Source organism: Lepisosteus platostomus, chromosome 16 (assembly GCF_059453375.1).
Source record: "Lepisosteus platostomus isolate fLepPlt1 chromosome 16, fLepPlt1.hap1, whole genome shotgun sequence".
NCBI classification, from domain to species: domain Eukaryota; kingdom Metazoa; phylum Chordata; class Actinopteri; order Semionotiformes; family Lepisosteidae; genus Lepisosteus; species Lepisosteus platostomus.
In genome coordinates, this window is record NC_142626.1 from 6767388 (window position 1) to 6786689 (window position 19302).

Below are 19302 nucleotides of genomic sequence, written 5' to 3' on the forward strand. Positions count from 1 at the left end.
TAACTATAAAAAATGCAAATTATTATTTTTGAAATAGCACACTAAAAATATATTTAAACTGGGAAAAACATAGAAAAACTCAGTCAAAATTAAATGCTGTAAATTTGTCTCATATAACCAGCCAAAACACATTCAATAAAACACTTAAATGTATAGATTTAAAATATTAATGGCAATGAAATATAATTTATATGCTTTGAAATTGTTCTTCTAAATTACATTTTCATTTAATCATTTACTTCAGTATTATCAGCAGTGAACCGACTTATAAACATAATTTGATTTCAGCTTCTATTGTAGCGTTAAAATAACTAAAGTATAAATAAAGTTATCTTTGTTCTCTGGCACAACAAAGTAATTTTCTGGTGACAAGCTTCAGAAAAACATTGTAAGTGCCAAGCTTCTGTATTTTACAGACTTGGGAAAATGAGAGCAAGGGCAAGCCTGATTGATGACCTGTTGCTGCTTTGTTTGTGCTGCTGAATTCTGGATCACCTTTCATTTCTTGAGAGAATTTAAGTATAGCCACATAAAAACAGTAACATACTGAATCACAAAAATACTATAGACAATATAGAGAGCATTGGAAATGGAATAATAATTGTGGATTTTGAAGTGCCAAGAAGATGTAGTTCTGTGATTTCAGAAATGTATCCCAAATGTATCCCAATGGGGCAGAAACAGTAGTACAGAAAACGGAGGGATATAGTGCTTACAGGTCTTTTACGATTTCTTGTTTTCAATTATCTTACAGACAAGCATGAGGGAAGCAAAAGACAATACTGGAAAGTAAGTGCTCTTTAATCTGTGTACTAAAATACAGTATAAGAAACACGTTTCTGTGTATAATTACAAAAAACAATTACACCTCTTTTCAATCATATTTTCTGAATTATTTTCTTTCCTCTTTTTTTCTCATGAGGATGTGATGAGTATAAATGTACTGATTAACTGATTCTAAGCTGTAAGATTAGTGAGGTGTTTCCTCCTTGGTTGATATCCATGCGCATTTCCAAATCCCTTATTTCCAGTAAATCTATAGTTTATAGTTAGATTAGAAAGATTATAGAAAGATTATCCCCACAGGCTTGGGTATTGGCTAGGATTCAAAACCAGACACAAGGCTATCCCAATGAATAACTAATGCCTCACATTGAAGAGGTTACAGAATGCAATCACAAGTTATTTTCAGAGAAAATCAAAACTACTGACATCTTTTTTAAAACATTTAAATTTAAATACAATATATTTTTAGAGCCAATATATATATATATAATATACAGATAAAAACATTCAAAACATGCATTAGAACCCATTGACGTGTTAGAGTAGCTTCCCTTTTCTTTGCTGTACCACAGTGTAGCTCTTTTGTGTGATACACTGACCAAAAACACTTGGGGAGCATTTGTGTTGGTGAACAACAAGAGATCCTAAAGTCCTGAGCAGATCACACCTCAACAGTTGACCCCCTCCTCTTCTTGGGCGTCTAGCAGTATCCTTTAACCTACCAGCTGATGTCCAATAAGGCAGAAAATAAGGTGCTATATCCCAGGATATTACGAAAAGATAAATACTGACTTTAACAATGTGCCTGTTACTTGAAAACAAGAAAAATAAATACTTTTAAATGAGTAACATTAATATTAGCAATATTTTTGAAAGTTTAAAGTGGTTACAACTGTATTAGTCCCTATTCATCTGCTTGAAATTAATAAGAATACACAAAGAAATTAACAAACACATTAACACTCAAGTAACAGTGAGATCCAGTCAGCAAAGCAAATTAGAAATTCTCCCAGATTCTTTCTAATATGTCTCCTTTTGCATTTTTAGGAACAGAAAGCGCCAAGGTTGCACATTCTTCATGTTCGTTTTATTTCCTTCCACAGGACATATGTACGGGTTTCACAGACTCTCTGTGAGGGGGAGACTAAGGCTGTTAAGCAGAGAAAAATCCAAATCCAGAAGGCCCTGAGTAATCTGAAAATTCCTTGTAAATTGGTATGGTTTTTATTATTTTGTATTATTTGTGTTGCAGAAATACATATTCAGTGTAGTTTGCAAAATACAAGTACAGTAAGTTACTGTAAGCATCATACAAAAAACTGCATTGTTACATCCCACTGTGTGGTCTATGTGTGTTTTTGTTATGTTCCACACTGCTGACCCTTGATTGTTCTCCCTCCTCCATTGACCCACCATTACACCACTGTTCCGTATGACATAATCATCAATCAGCTTCTCAGCCAATCAGAGTGCATCTTATTCAGCATATAACATGGAGGTTTTCTGAAGGAAGAGGCCTTTTGTTTGCTTTGCTTTGCTTTGCTTTGCTTTGCTTTGCTTTGCTTTGCTTTGCTTTGCTTTGCTTTGCTTGTATAGCTTTGGCTTTGTTGTTTTGTTGGTTTCTTTGTACTTTCGTTTGTTTGTGTGTTTATCCTTGTTTTGCCATTACCTTGCCCTAATGTGTTATATGTTCAACTTTTGTGGTCTTTTGTACCCTGTTCCTGTTGATTACTCTTGTTTTCCCTTATTTGTATTCCTAGTTCACTTGTGTTTTTGTGTGAACTTTTGTGTATAAGGTTAGTTTAGGTTGTTGGGTACATTCTACACACTTAGTTGATTTTGTATTAGTACACTAGTTTAGTACGGGTGAGTGGCATTTGTCTTGTATGGTTGTTGGGTAGTCAGTGGAAGTTAGCTAGGGTGTAGGAGACACCGAAGACCGTGTGTTTCGGGTTTTCTTTTGTAGTCAGGTTAGCTTTCCCTCATTTTCTTAGCCAGCTCCATTTTGTTTGTTATTTTCTTTTCTTTGGCACCACTCTAGTTCCTTACCCCTGTGTGTTATCGTGTCTTGTCAGTCACTTATTCAACTTAAAATCATCACTTCTGCATCCACCTTTGTTATCACGCTTCCTAGTGTCTCACCAGAACCCACCAGCATTCAAAAATTATCTTAAATGTTACACCCCTTTACCCCTAGACACTTGGGGTTGTAACAGCATCAAAATCACAAAGTTATTATCAGGAAAATAAAGACATTTTATTTTGTAGCAGGTGCATTGTCATGTTAGTGAAAAAATATGACATAAGAAATTTTCATTATGCTAGTTAACATTTGTCGTAGGGGTTTATTGTTGCTGTGAATGCTACAGGCATGTTACTCCTTTCCAGATTACATTGATGCAGTTAATAGATGAGAGGGTGGGGAATGGACAGGCTTTGGGGAAAATGGAGAGTACATAAAGTCTAATAAAAGAGGCAGAGCAGAAAGGGGAAAAGTGTATGGGAAGACAAATGAAACTAAGATTTTGCAGGCTTCTGCACTGTCTGAGATAAGGAACAGGGCTCTGAATTGGGTGCAAAACAGGCACCTTACAGGTCTTAATAGGGAAGGGACTTGAAGTATGAAATGAAGTAGAATAAGTAAATGGAAGAAGAGATCATTCAGTTTGAACCATGAAATTGTAGGTTGAGTTGGAATGAATAAATAGCGCTGGTGGAGAGGGTGACAGCCAAGATGGAGTTACAATATTTCATGCTGTTTTAATGATCCTTAGTGGTGATATTACAAATATCATAACAGGTTGCACTTTTGTTGCTGGTAAGTAGGTTCTTGCACTGTTGTTATTTACGTTAGATGCTTTCATGAGAGAAACATAATAGGAGAATGTTAAATTTAAATAATTCTGAATCTTCTTCTCTTTAAGGGACACACTTGAGTGGAGTAGGGTACACGATACACAGTTGTGATATCTCAGTAACTTTGCAATTAATTTACACTATTTAATAGCCTAATAATTATCTATCAGACTCACACACTGTTTTTTTATCATGCTCTTTCTCTTGCTTCTCTCTTCCTCAATCAGGACTGTGTCCCCCCTATCGCTGTGCTGGGCTCTGGGGGGGGGTCTGCGCGCCATGGTGGCTCTCATGGGGACTTTAAGTGAGCTGGGGGCTCAGAACCTGCTGGACACCATCATGTACCTGTGTGGAGTGTCAGGATCTACCTGGTGAGTCTGAGAGACTGGGCTCTGGGGTCCAGGTTTGTGCCAGGTGGATCTGTGGAATCAATATTAATTCTGAAGGTTCGCATAAAGCAGCAGAACTTCTAATTCTGCTCCAATTCTGTAAGATATAAGGATTGAGCTCCGACTTTTCTCCTGGTCTCTACTCTTGTTTATGTATGAATGCAGGTGTTTGACATCTTTGTACCACAACCAGACCTGGTCCTCTGAATTAGAGAAGGCAGAGAAAAAGATGGTGCAAAGACTCACAACTGGCTCGTTTGACTGTCGAAAAGCATTGGCAAGAATTAGGGAGGCAGAAAAGGATAAGAACTTTTCCATCACAGATGTATTTGCATCTACAATTGTGCACGACATGGTGAAGCAGGTCAGCAGTCCTTCCTGCCTGGGTTTCTACCATCTTTGTCATCATGTATTTGTGTATTTCTGAAAGTCTTTCTCTCTCTTCATTGATGCTTCTGAGTAAAGTGTACAGTTTAATGTGGTAAATTGTAATTACTAAAGGTTTTATTTCCCTACAATATATCTTTGCTCAAAATTGAAATTCACTTTTTTATTTTTACTTAATTTTCATTAGTGCACACCATTGATGTGTACAATAAAATAGGAAAGGATATAGAAACAAATTAAAGGACATTCTGGGATATTTTATTATGATTTGATGCTATAGCAGACGTTTCATGCTTAAGGTGATGTGACCTTACTATTCAAGACAAGTAACTCTAAAGGGAGAACACAATGAATCTAGATTTCTTTTAATTAATAGAGTTGAAAACTAACCTTTAGATAATCTCTAATTGTATACAGCTATGTGAGCCCCACTGAAGATCTCAGAGACCCTCCAAACCTGGTGGGAGTACTTGGGGAATACCATTGCTGGGTCTTCACTACATTATATTTTTTCCAGGTGGATGAAGAACATTTTTCTAAGGAAACCGATGATGAAATGAACAACCCTTACCCCATCTTGGCAGTTGTGGACAAAAAGCAGAGACAGAAGGATGAATACGATAGAGGTAAGATACATGATGATGGATGAACATAAATCTTATTTAAAATCCTGCAGAAAGGCCATATACAGTATTACATATTTTATAGTAAATGTTAAATGTTCACAGACCGCATCGCTAGCACCTAATCTGATCTGAAAAATTATGACCAACCAGCTGCTACTGGTAAAGGTAAGGAAATGATCATTAGAGCTAAACTATAAGGCTATTAACAATTCAAAATAATTTATATTTTAAGAAACTGCCAATATGTATTTAAAAAAAATGAAGGATTGTTTAACTTCTTTGATAATTGAACCCATGGACCTTGCTTTCTGTGTAAACTATTATTTGCTCTATGAAATAATATATGAAGTCAACAGCCCTGGCAGGTTATACCAACAAATCATAAGAGTTTTCTGAAGTCTGAACTTTTCTGAAGAAAAATATGATTTTTTATTCTAGTGTTATTTACCCATGTTTTCCCTTCAACCAAATAGTGTTCCTCAATTAGTTTGCGATTAAAACTATTTTCTGTTCTCTTCAAAAATAACTTAAACTAAAAACCAATAAATCCTTCTGTCTCCTGGTAAAACTCAATAATTCTTTCCTGGTTTCTCTCACGCTACACAATATAAAAGATAACAGTGTGCCTTCTGTCACGATCGTTACTCCTCCTCTTAAGGGCGCTCCAGCCCTTCCTCGTTCTGTCCCATTCCCCACACCTGTTTCTTATTCGAGCTCCTCTTTAGTTCCACCTTTAAAGCCAGACGCAGGCGATTGCCCGGGGCTTCTCATTGAATCCCGTTTCGTGAGAGCCCGGGGTCCTGCTGCATCTGGCTCCGTTATGGTTTTAGTTTCCTGTTCCTGATTCCTTGTCTCGCCGGTCCCGACCCGGTTCTGGTTTTTAACTACTTTGGATGGATCCCCTGGTCTTGGACTTTGCCTTCCGTTTTGGATTTCCCTTTTGGATTTATGCTTGGATTGTTTGCCCCGGACTCACTTCCCCCGGACACCAGCTCACCTTGGACACACCCCCCTGTCTGCTGACCGACTCCTGCATGATATTTTTCCCTATTGTTTCTTCACCTTTCGGATCGTGTCATCCGCATAGGGCCCGGAAAGAACTGTTCCTGACAGAATGAGAAGCCAACACTCGGGCCCCGCGGACAGCACATTGGCAATATGGACTCCATCCAATTTATTTTTTGTCTTGTTTAGGGCTTCGGAGCCGCCCTGGAAAGGAGGGGGGTACTGTCATGATCGTTACTCCTCCTCTTAAGGGCGCTCTAGCCCTTCCTCGTTCTGTCCCATTCCCCACACCTGTTTCTTATTCCAGCCCCTCTTTAGTTCCATCTTTAAAGCCAGACGCAGGCGATTGCTCGGGGTTTCTCATTGAATCCCGTTTCGTGAGAGCCTGGGGTCCTGCCGCGTCTGGCTCCGTTATGGTTTTAGTTTCCTGTTCCTGATTCCTTGTCCCGCCAGTCCCGACCCGGTTCTGGTTTTTAACTACTTTGGATGGATCCCCTGGTCTTGGACTTTGCCTTCCGTTTTGGATTTCCCTTTTGGATTTATGCTTGGATTGTTTGCCCCGAACTCACTTCCCCTGGACACCAGCTCACCTTGGACACCCCCCTGTCTCCTGACCGACTCCTGCATGATATTTTTCCCTATTTTTTCTTCACCTTTCGGATCGTGTCGTCCGCATAGGGCCCGGAAAGAACTGTTCCTGACACCATCTCCTCCTTAAATACCTGAGGCAGATGATTTCCTCCATTGTGTCCAAACTCCTTAATTTCTTTTTCTTTTCCATTCAACCAAGGGCTGTTTGGGAATTAGAGATTCATATCCTTCAAACTAGCCATGCATACTACCATATACTTTAATTTTATAAAGGGTATAAACAATTTTTATGGACCTCCAACCAGGATGTTACAGTTCTCATTTTCAGTACATTTTTCATATACTCAACAACTACAACAAAAGTTGGACAAGGTATTACATTAAAACAACAAGAATATTAATTTTATCTATTAACTAACAATAATACCATTTAATATTAGAAAAATAGACACACAAGAGTGGCCTCAGTGCCTTCAAAATGGGTTTAGAGAATAGCAGGGATTTAGGGATGAAAGAGTTTTTCTAGTTCTGGTACCCTTTCTCACTTCACTCTTCTTCTGCTCTTCCTCCTTTTCTCCGTGTCTCTTCCCTTCACAGGGGTCTGGTGTGAGATTACCCGCCATGAAGTGGGGTATTCTGGGTATGGAGCCTTTGTGGAAACACCATTCTTTGGGAGCCGTTTTGCAGGAGGGAATGTGGAGGATCTCAGAGATGAGATGGACATCCTGTACTTGCAAGGTCTTTCTTCATCTTTGTTGTTACACTATAGATGAAGAAAAAACTCCACTTGGATGCCAAAGCCTTTGATACACACAAAAGATTTTTAGGCCAATGGAGGAACTTTACCATATATTACTATTGGACTTCAGTTTATTGTGTTGGGCTTTTACATAATGTTTGGTAATGGTGATAAGATATTCCATGTGTTACATTTGCATTAGGGAAATTAGGGAAATTAATAATTTTATAGGGATGGCTGTTCCCAGGTACACCTAAATTATCTTGAATGGAAGAGGTGCCCATGGTGACTCCACTAACCGCTGACCATAATCTATGTAAACTTTTGGTTCACAGAGAAGGGTTTCTCAACTCCCATTACAGAAAAACAACAGAAACAAAACTCATCCTGAAACTAGGTTCACACCTCCCCCTTTCTCTCAATGACTGACTTGTTTTCAAGTAATCTTCTCTATTCTCATGCTGGTTTTGACTTCACACCTTTCTTCACCCCTCTCCACTTTGCGCTTTCTGAGTGGCCTCTGTGCCTCTCTGCCCCCCCCTTCCTCCTCTCCTCTCCCAGCTTTTGTTCTTCTGTGCTATTTAATCTTTGCTGTCTGCCCTGTCTTTCTCACACCTGAAGAAGAATTCACAGCCGGAACATTGTGTTTTCTCTCTTCTCTTTTCAGCATGGAATAAACCTATTACTTGTTCCTTTGCAATTTAGGTTAAAACAACTATCCTTTTTCTGTCTCAGAAACGGCCTTGTTCATAATACCAGCCTTGTATTAACTGCTGGTAAAAAGAAAATGGCTTTGACTGAGTGAGGGTTTCCACTTTTACTTATTGGGTTAAAACAGGGACCATCAGCACGGTCTGTTTGGCATGTAGGCTTCTATATATCAGGAACCATATATGTGCAGATATTCCAGCTCCGCTACAAGAAGTGATCTATTACACACAGGTAGTGAATTAAATAGTCTGATTGTTTCCATGCTGTGATTAAGTGACCTCAAACCATTTTCATTGCTCTCTCTCTGTTTTTTACTATTTCCTCAGGACTGTGTGGCAGTTGCTTCGCTGACTTCCAGTACATTATAGGTATAATTTTAATATATTGTAAGTAATGAATGTGCTGTATGCTCTCCCAATCTGCATCTACAGATGCACCCATTCAGAATGTGCAAGGTATGACAAAAGTACAGTGCAACAGCTTTTTAGTTTTCCAAATAATCTAATATAGGACTGCAGCACTCTGTAGAATCCTTAATATACTGTGGGTCTGCATGTGTTCTTCACAGTTCATCGTATTTTAATAATAAAAATCAAATGTGTATTAACCCATTAGTGCTTTCCTGAGCTATTCTTACTGTACAATAATATTAATTCGTAACATAATTTTTCTATTTAATGCAATGTAATTGTGAATAAGTAGTAATGTATTATTTATTATTAATACTGTGTATAATGAGATAATTTTATTTTAGATTTTGTCTTAACTATATTATATATTGGTTTTAAAAACTTTGTATTAAAAGCAAATAAGCATAGAAAACAGGAGCAGTTGGACTATGACTTTAACTATGCTTAATTAAAAGTATTTTAAGACTGAGGCAGTAAGTGAGCCAGACAGTAGGTAAGAGAGAGAAAGAGAAAGGGCAGTGGCTGGGAATTGAACCCAGGTCAGAGGCAAAGCAGGTGAGAACTCCACCACTTAACCAAAACATCACCTTGCTTTACAAACTAAATTAAAAATTACAAGTGTTTCATTTTCCATTACATTGCAAATAAGTCTTATATATAGTATATAAATATAGATTGTATTACCAACACACAATTAAAATGTACTGGAACAAGTAATAGGTTTATTCCATGCTGAAAAAAAGAAGAAAGAGAACACAACGTTTTGGCCGTGGAGCCTTCTTCAGGTGACACCTGAAGAAGGCTCCATGGCCGAAACGTTATTCTCTTTCTTCTTTTTTTCATCATGGAATCAACCTATTACTTGTTCCTTTGCAGCCTACGCATGCTGACGCAGCTACCCACCTGAACTATTAAAATGTACTGTTATGTACTGTACTTAGAAAACCTTAAACTGTTTAAGCATTTGTCTGATTTTTATGTTGCAGAATAGATTTGCAATCATTTGTTAAAAGGGAACACCGAAGAGACTAAACAAAAGAAAGATATGAAGGCCATTCAGGGTGAGTTTTTGAACCTGAGAAGTATAGAACAATTTGAAGAATTACAGCCAAACTAAAAGGTCATCCTCACCTAAATTAACACAAGATACATTTATTAAACATAAATTGTGCACAAAACATATACCAGTCTGCCTGAATACAGGCAGCAGACCTTACTGTGAGGGTTATCAAAATACAAGGTATATAATCCCGAAGAGATGCAAACACAAAGAGATACACAACAGAGAATATATTTCAATATATCGTTCGGCTATACCATATCTAATCAGTGTCATTACCCACTGTTAGACTAGACTCGGAAGTAAATACATTACTCATGAATTAAATTGATAACAACTTGTGTTGAGGTAACAATTAAATTCTCAAGACGCAATGTAGAACATGGGGTTTACTTATCCACTGTGTATGGATTTGGATTTCCTGGCACGAACACCAAAACCAGCTGACAGGCTCTGTTGCAAACTCTGTCCCAGCAGTCATCCAATAGGCGTCGTCTCGGCGTCCTCTGGCTACCAGCAACGGACGGAGGAATCTAACTGCGGCACGCAGTGCAGTCGTTGCTCCCAGGGGTCTACTAGTAGTCTGGCTGACTGGTAGAAAGTCTCTATGCACAAAGTGTGACCACGGGTCCTCGCAGGTCATTCTATTGCACGGGAAGAAAACTGGTTCGTTCCCGGTCCAGCGCTGCTTCTGAATAAGCTATTCAGGTTGTCGATGAGGGTCCAACTGTAGGCTGCCGTTAATCAAGCGGAGCATTCACGTTGGTTGTTGCAGAATTCTGAGTACGTCCGGGATCCTCGGCCTTGCGCTTAGAACAAAGTCCAAGTCCCAGTGCAGACAACACCGGTTGTCACGTGATTGTCTCTGAGGGTGCGCGAAAATGGCCAAGGAGAGCCCCGACCTGAGCTTGTGCTACCTTTTTGACCAAGACACAGATGTGTGATGATTGGTTGAGAGTTTGGCGGGCATTGGAGACCCACGTGGTGTTACCACGCCCTGCCAGTCCCTGATTGGTTGACCAAGGTGAGAGATAAGTCACTTACTCCTGACACTTAGGAATGCAGTCCAGATTTCCTCTGGAACTCCCTAGACAGATAGGCGCCAGGGATGACCATTGATCATTAGCTAAGTGCATCCCCGTTTGGGAGTTGTTCCTTATCAAAAGAAAACACCTTAAATCGGCCTGCAGGAATAACTTCTCTGTGGCTGCACCACAGAGATGAAGAGAGAGATGGGGCCTCATTTAGGAAAGCACAGCAACGCTTAATTCTGTCGTATTAACAAGCATTGCCACTACAATGTAATGAGATAAACTTTTAATTGCAGATGAACATAATTATTTATTGGATGTGACGGTACTTCTTAAAAATTCTGAGAGAGTCAGATTTCACTGTGGATTAAATAAATAGATTGTTTCTGCAGACCATTTGATTTGAGGTGCTGTATTGAAGATTAGAATGAGAGTCAGTAGGATTTTTTTGGATAGTGTTGTTCATGAGGAGCTTGAGAATGTGATGTCTAAGTATAATATACTCTTAGCTATTTGCCTTGCAAAAATATTGAGACCTTTGCACAGATTTCACGGTTTGTTGATTTTAAGCTTGCACCCACAAAACTTTGAAGTAGCAATTAATATCGTAATACTCTGCTTCACAAATTAAAAGCAATAAATGAAAAGAAATAAGTAAATAGTTAATTTTAAAGAAAATAGAAAAGTTTCAGTTTACAGACAAATTCCACCAGAGCCTCACAACATTGTCCAATAATACTATTCTTGTGTCTAATTTTTTGTTAAGCAAGATTTGAGCACAAAAAAAGATTCACTTTTTTTCTATGTCTTTCTCGCACACTGCGATTCAGGCACAGAATGGTTAAAAAGAGGTCAGACAGACAGGGAGGAGGGGTGAAACTGTTACCTGTACTGGATAAAGTGGTTGGAAAATAGGTGGATTTACATCAATAAAAAGCTTTCAAATTTTAATGCGATATAGAAGATATTATATCAATATCAAGATCATGGTTTCAAAATAAAAAAAAAACATCAAACCATAGGTTGGATGACAATGTCATGATTGTTTTGCAAGGATGTGAAATGTGACAATTTGTTGGAGTTACCATCAGGAGTAAAACGCCAATTTCCCACTGCATTCTGGGGAATGTTGTTTGGACAAGAAACCTACATCTTGTCTCCATCTATCACTCTCTCACAATTCATCATGAATGAATGAGTCAAATTAAACTAAAACATGTTTACAAAGAAAGTGGAATTCAGTAGTACTACCAGCTATGTAAATACATATATTTAGATCCTTAAATTAAAATCGTTATTAATTTCTTTAGATATGTGTTTTCATATTATATTCCCTATTAATCAAATTCTAAAAGTATGCTTTTGTTTACTGTGATAATGAGCGCAAGTATTCATGGAAAATGGTAATCACTTAACTCACTTAACTTTGAATGTTTTGTGATATTTAGAAATACCAACAAATTCAATATAGTGTCGATAATATTTATTATCAGTAATAACGACAGTAGTAGCAGTTTGAAATTATTTGTTGTTATCAATAAATGACTTAACTTCAAACATATTGTGATATTTAGAAATATAAAAAATGTCAATATAGTGTCCATAATATTTGCTATTTTAGTTTTTCAAAGAAACGTTTATTTGTTTCTTTGAAGCAGAATATATCCAAAGAAGGTGTACTACTTTCTTTAGTAGCACATGAATATAATTACATCATTATTAATTTCTTTAGATTCGCGATTCCATATTATAGTCCCTGTTAATCAAATTTGAAAAGTATGCTTTTGTTTACTGCTATAACGAGTGTATTCGCAGAAAAGGTTAAAACATAACTTTTTACAAAGTATATAAACTTAATACAGTCAGAAAGAGCACGTAAAAACGTTTCCAAAATAAACACATGAATGGAATACTGGTGTGTATTTTTTCTTTAAACTACTAATACCAGCCATATACAGTTTACATAATATGTTTATGTTCCTAAATTAATATTGTTTATGAGCATGTTAAAGGCATGGTGAGATTCTCAAAACTTACTTTATATGATTGGAAAAGAATACGTGATCGGATTGACGAAATGCTGTTGTGTTATTTTTTGTCCACTACTATTGCACCATACACCATACCATAGAGGCCATTAATCTAAATGTATAACTTGTCAAAATAATACTGTGTGCCTGAAATAATTTGTATTTGTAAAGCAAATTATTATGATGGCTTTACTATAAATTATTTTTTGATTTTTCTTTGCAGTTTTTGCTGACATTTGACTTTTCACCCATGAAAGTTCTCAGTGTGAGCATTCAAGTTTGGATTTTAAATGTTCACTTTCATAATGCGTATATATCAATTTTAATTCAGTAAAATGAAAATGGGATTTCTAGGTACTAATTTTACAAAAAAATATGGATAATAAAATTTTAAAAACTCATACAGAAAAGAAAACAATAGTTATTTACAGATTTTTTTTCTCTTGGCTATTATGTACACTGTCAAACATTTATGTGAAGCAAAACAGGTAAATACTGTATACAGTATATAAATCCAACAGCATTACAGTATGAACCAGTCTCAGTGAAGTCTGTAAGTAATGTTTTCTTTTTTTTAACTTGACTCTCCAAGCGTAATGTAGTTCCTATGCAGTATGATCATTTATCTCCTCTTTGTCACTCTCAGATTTCAGTATTTCAGTTTCATTTAGAAATTATGGAATTTTGGTAAGTCATCATGGAATTATTTTTCCCTGAGAACAGAAACACATGGTATGCAATTAAACTAAGCAGCAATTAAACCAACATTGTAGCAATTATGTTTAGCAATTGTAGGAATTTTTAACCTCTTAATCCAATACAAGGTATCAGAGAAGCCAGAACCTATCCTGGCAAGCAACAGGCTCAAGTCAGGATACCTGGAAAGGTATATTGCATTGCAGGAAAAACATACTCATATAAGCACCTGTTTTTCCCAGAAGCCAGATGGCTTACCACTACAGTATGTCTTTGGACTTTGGGAGGAAACTTGAACACCTGGCAGAAACCCTCACAAGCACAGGGAGAGCATACAAGCTCCATGCAGAGAGCACCCGAAGTCCAGGATTGAACTCAGGGCCCCGGTACTGAGAGGTTGCAATGTTAACCACCATTGCCACCCTTTTATCTTCTTCTTCTTCTTTTTCACAGCCTTAGTCCCAGACTGTCCTGGGGTCAGCTGCTTTGGTTGCTCTTCTCCATTTGTCTCTGTCGAGCACATCTTCCTCACTCACTTCACATTCCTCCATATCTTTTCTCACACAATCTATCCATCTCTTTCTAGGCCTGCCTCTTCCTCTGTTACCTTCCACCTCAAATTCCATTACCCTCTTTGTTACTTCCTCAACGTCCCTCCTCATGATATGTCCATACCACCGTAACCTCGCCTCTCGCATCTTCTCAACCACATCCACCACCCTACATCGTCTACGGATTTCTTCATTTCTGATCTTATCCTTCATTGAAATCTGCAGAATCCATCTCAACATCCTCATTTCAGTTCTTCTCATCAAGTTCTCTTCCCTCTTTCCAACTGCCAAGCATTCAGCTCCATATAGTAGTACAGGTCTAATCACAGTCTTGTACATTTTGCACTTTAACTTTCTGGGAATTTTCCTGTCACAGATTATTCCAGTTATTTCTCTCCACTTGTTCCATCCAGCTTTCACTCTTTGTTTTACTGCCTCCAGTGTTTCTCCTCCCTTTACCAGTTTTGATCCAAGGTATTTAAAGTCATCAACTTGTTTCAGTTTTCCTCCATTTGTCTCCTCAACATTGGTCATAGTATCTCCTCTTCTCTCCATTACCATTATTTCAGATTTTTCTGCATTCATTTTCAGTCCACCCTTTTCCAGACTCCTCTGCCATTTGAACACTTTCTCCTGTAGTTCTACTTCTGAGTCTGCCATCAGTGCCACATCATCAGCAAAGATGAGTTCCCAAGGCACTTCTGTTCTTACCTCCTCTGTCAGTGTGTCAATAATGTTTATGAAAAGGAAAGGACTTAGTGCTGATCCTTGGTGTACTCCAACTGTGATTTCAAACTCTTTTGTCTCTCCCTGTTGTGTTATCATCTTCGTAGTTGCATCTCTATAGGTTGCTTGAACTAACTTCACCATGCTTTCTGGTACTCCTTTCTTCCTCAAGCACCAATACACCACCTCTCTGGGCACACGGTCATATGCCTTCTCCAAGTCCAGAAAGGCCACATACAGCTTTTTCCCTTTCTCTAGTGTCTTCTCCTGTAACTGTCTCATCACAAAAATGGCATCTGTTGTGCTTTTCCCCGCTGAGAATCCAAATTGTGAGTTGTGGATCCTGATTATCTTCCTGAGTCTCTTGTCCAGAATTTTTTCCAGGATTTTCAATCCATGTTCCAGAAGTTTTATTCCTCTATAGTTTTTACACTCCATTGGGTCTCCTTTCTCCTTGTAGATGGTAACCATACTGCTTTTTGTCCATTCTTCTGGAATTCTCTCTTCCTTTGCAATATTGTTTAGCAATCTCGTCAGCCACTGAATCCCCTCTTCATCGAGGTTCTTAAAGTGTTCTGCTGCTATTCCTGATGGTCCAGTTGCTTTGCCCACTTTCATCTCTTTGATAGCTTCTGTCACTTCCTTTACTGAAATTTCTTGGATTGGTCCACACACTACGTCTGCCTCCACTAGGTTCTCCCTCTCATTTTCTACATTTAACAGATTTTTGAAGTACTCCAGCCATCTTTGCTTGATCTGTTCTTCTTTAATCAAGACTCTGCCTTCTCCATCCTTGAGTACCGCCACCCGGATAATATCTTTTTTCTGTCTCGCTCTATGTTTAGCAATCTTGTAGATTTGGTCCTCTCCTTCCTTTGTTTCAAGTTTCTCATACCATTCTTTCCAGGCTCTTTCCTTTGCTCTTGCTACACTTCTTTTTGCTACCTTCTTTAGTCTCTTATATTCTTGTAATTCTCCAGTGCCATCTTTCAGTGCCTTGTATGCTTTTTTCTTTTCCTTCAGTGTTTCCTGAACTTCCATATCCCACCACCACTCTTCATTTTCCCTCGGTCTGCCTCCTCTTGTCTTTCCACAAACCCTGGTAGCAGCCTCTTCTAGGATGTGGCTCATCTCAGTCCACTCTTCTTCAACTGAAGGCTCCTCTGTTTCCTCTGTGTTGTTTTTCATTTCTTTCACCAGCCTGTTGAAATCTACTTTGTTTTCTCTCAGTTTCCACACTTTTGTTCGTGCTGGGTGTTTCCTCTGCCTTATTCTTCGCTCCTTCAATATTGTGATGTCCATCACCAGTAGCCTGTGTTGTCTGGTAACAGCCTCATAGGGCAGGACTTTAGCATCTTGGACTTTCGCTCTATCAATTCTTCTCACTAATATGTAATCTATTTGGGTATCATGGCCTCCACTCCTGTATGTCACCTTTTGCTCATAATTCTTCGTGAACCCTGTGTTCACTGCAAACAATTCAAGAGCTTGGAGTGTTTCTAGTAGCCTTCCTCCTTCTTCATTTCTCTCTCCTAGCCCTCTCTGACCATGTTCATCTGGATAATCTGGGCATTTCTCTCCTAAATGTGCATTGAAGTCTCCTCCAATTACCACCATTTCATTTCCTGGGATTCTGCTAACCACTTCTTCGAGATCTTCCAAAAAGCTATCCTTTTCCTCCTGTGGTCTTCCTACCTGTGGTGCATATACAGAGATGATATTCCATAACCCACTCTCAAAAGCCACCTGTACATTGATAATCCTGTCTGAGTGTCTAACCACCCTCACTATCTTGTCTGCTAGGTCTTTGCACACTATCACACCCACTCCATTCATTTTTGTACTCTTTCCAGTGTATACAATCTTGTATCCCTCTCCTAGGTGTCTTGAGCTGTTTCCTTTCCACTTGGTTTCTTGCACACACAAGATCTCCACTTTTCTCCTTGCCATAGTTTCAACCAATTCTCTCCCTCTCCCTGTCATGGTGCCAACATTCCAACTCCCCACTCTCATTGACTTAACATTCCTTCCAGGCCCCTTCACCTTGTTTCTTTTCTGTAGCCCCCACTCTACAGTTTTCCCCACAGTAGCATAATTTCCATTAGTACCCTGTTGGGACACAGCACTAATGGCGGACGTTGTTAACCCGGGCCCCGGCCGATCCGGTATGTGCTTTGTGTTCTTTGCAACCATAGTTTTGGCAAGATGGTTTTACGTCGGATGCCCTTCCTGACACAACCCTTTTAGTCGCCTCTTACGACAGGCAGGGATACCCAGGAGGTATTCTGATCCCCCTCCCGAGGGATAATTGCCACCCTTTTATATATAGCAATTATGTTCAATAAGATACTTTCTACAAATCACATTTAGAATACTGTGTTTCATAAAAAAATGCAATAAATTTACACAGTTTGAAATACTGCAATAACAAATCTTACTTATCAGCATCTTTAATCAAAGGATGTTTATTTTCACAGTACTGATGTCAATGTGAAAAGCTGAGAACCAAGCTTTTATCATTGAATTCAACTTATTGTATTTCCTTAAGGATTAAATCACGTGTACAGGTAAAAACCAGGTTCTAATGCTGTACTTCCTTTCTATCCCTTCAGATTCACTTGAAAAAATGGACCTAACACCTGATTTTTTCAAGAAAATCTTCACTCTCATTTTAAGCTGGACATGGGGAACCAAGTACAACTTCCTGTATAAATATCCTGACACAGGTTAGAATATGAACAGCAGTGAAATACATGAAATGGTGATCAAATATTATATAGAAATATAGTATAATGTGTTAATAAAGCAGCATGCACTGACCAGCTCTCAACATTGGCTTTTCTGATGTTCTTATAGTTCTAGTTATAGTACAAGAGTGTTCAGTTAACGTGGAGATCAAAAAGACATGCTTATAATTTTTTTAATACTGATGTGAATCATCCTGAAAGAACATTGTATAAACAGTGTAATAGAATACATGAAAATGATATTGTTTCTTAAGAAAAGATAAAACACACTTGTTATAAATTACATGATTATTATGAACACAAGTACCAAAGCAATGGCATCAATATTTTTGCCTTTTATTTCCTGTCCAGCAAAAACTCTCCCTGAATATCTGGTCAATAATGAGAAGATCTACTTGGAAGATGCTGCTATTGCCAATGATTGTGGCTACCCATTGGTTTTGAGGAATGACAGGAGAGTTAAGCTCATTCTGTCATTTGATTTTTCTGATGAAGACCCATTTTTGGTAAGACGCTGTATTGGAAATCACAATATTTATCAGTTCAGTATAGTGAAGTCTTATACAGTATATAGGCTCACATGCTTTGCATCAATCATCTTCTCCCTTAGCCAAGAATGAGATAAACTTATACAGTATGTAACACAATATATTAAAAGTCACCAACCACTTCTCACCTCTTTCAGTGTTGTGCAGTCGTGTATTTCTTAAATGGTTTTATTTTTTTCATGTTCAGAAGTGCAAGAGAAATTATGGCCTAATACAGTGTGACTGAGCATACTTTGATGAAATTATTACTAAACTAAAACAGTACAGACCTTTTGCTATCCTAGCTGGATAGAGCTGTTTATCTTCTCTCTGTGCCTTTTCCTCTCTTCTCTTTCCTTAACTCTTGACACACCCCCATCCCCTTCGCAAACCTCTCTGCTGCACTCCTCTCTCTACTTCCATCCCAGACTGTCACTAAGGCAGCTAAATACTGTGAGAAGAACAACATTCCCTTCCCACCCATTCCACCAGTGACTAAGGAGGAGAAGGAGTGTCCCTTAAGCTGCTACGTTTACAGTGCTGATAAAACCCCCACAGTCATGCACTTCCCTCTGTTCAACAAGGACTCCTGTGAAAGTAAGTGAATCAGACCCTAATCAAACCACTTACCTTGTCATCAGGTTTTCACCTCAGACACCTGGATATTCTGTACATCAGTTGTCAGTAGAAACATCTAATAGGTAATTATGTAATCCAGTGCAAAGAGACCAACAGAAGTAATGTGAGCATGGGAAAAACTTATCTATCCAACCATCAATTTTTAATAACTTTACCCATCGTGGCTTAAAATGAGCTGGAGCCTAACCTTGCAGGCACAGGACTATACCTTTGAAAATGCTAGTCCAAGTGTGGGCAGACACGCATTGTATTCAGGGGTAATTCAGAAGTGTCAGTTAACCTATATAAGAATTGGCTTCTGAAGGTATCCAGTATAGCTTGTTAAAATAATTTGTGGAAACACCAGCATGTAAAGCAACACAGTGGTCTATTTGTGATGAGACTATCTTTGATTCAGACACAGGCAAGCAAAAGCTTAAACAGATTTTTTCTTGAAAAGACATTGTATTTATTGTGATCATAATGATGTGAAGTTATTATCTTATATTTATAACTCTGTAACATTATTCTATAACATGTTTTTGTTCCAGTTTGAGTCAGAGATGCCAGTGCCTGAATTTGTCTTTTTGATTATTGTAATACAAAGCTGCTAGTATGACTAAACAAATGATCAAGTAATAGGTTTATTCCATGCTGTAAAAAAGAAGAAAGAAAACACAACGTTTTGGCCGTGGAGCCTTCTTCAGGTGTGGGTGACATCTGAAGAAGGGTCCACGGCCGAAACGTTGTGTTTACTTTCTTCTTTTATTCAGCATGGAATAAACCAATTACTTGTTCCTTTGCAGCCTATGCATG

General features: G+C 38.2%; 2 protein-coding genes and 1 long non-coding RNA gene across 6 annotated transcripts in view; 2 read left to right on the forward strand and 1 right to left on the reverse strand.

Annotated features, from left to right (window-relative positions):
- The window catches only part of LOC148646745 (NACHT, LRR and PYD domains-containing protein 3-like), a 2700574-nt gene that overhangs the window by 2307912 nt on the left and 373360 nt on the right, over positions 1-19302 (reverse strand). The window lies entirely within an intron of this gene.
- Positions 1-19302, forward strand: part of LOC148646776 (cytosolic phospholipase A2 gamma-like) — a 37988-nt gene that overhangs the window by 16477 nt on the left and 2209 nt on the right. For 2 of the 4 annotated variants that reach the window (XM_088608585.1, XM_088608586.1), the window contains exons 3-9: positions 755-789; positions 1890-2001; positions 3870-4013; positions 4197-4395; positions 4936-5044; positions 7238-7378; positions 8417-8711. In XM_088608585.1, coding sequence (XP_088464711.1) covers positions 3922-4013; positions 4197-4395; positions 4936-5044; positions 7238-7378; positions 8417-8484 — 609 coding nt within the window. In that variant the 5' untranslated portion in view covers positions 755-789; positions 1890-2001; positions 3870-3921 and the 3' untranslated portion in view covers positions 8485-8711. Of the gene's footprint in view, positions 1-754; positions 790-1889; positions 2002-3869; positions 4014-4196; positions 4396-4935; positions 5045-7237; positions 7379-8416; positions 8712-9486; positions 9562-17206; positions 17321-17692; positions 17848-18296; positions 18466-19302 lie in introns of those variants that run through there. The other 2 variants (XR_015927512.1, XM_088608584.1) reach the window with 2 other exon arrangements.
- On the forward strand, positions 9572-11607 carry LOC148646777 (uncharacterized). Its single transcript, XR_015927538.1, has 2 exons — positions 9572-11245; positions 11278-11607. It is a non-coding gene; the product is annotated as an uncharacterized LOC148646777 (long non-coding RNA).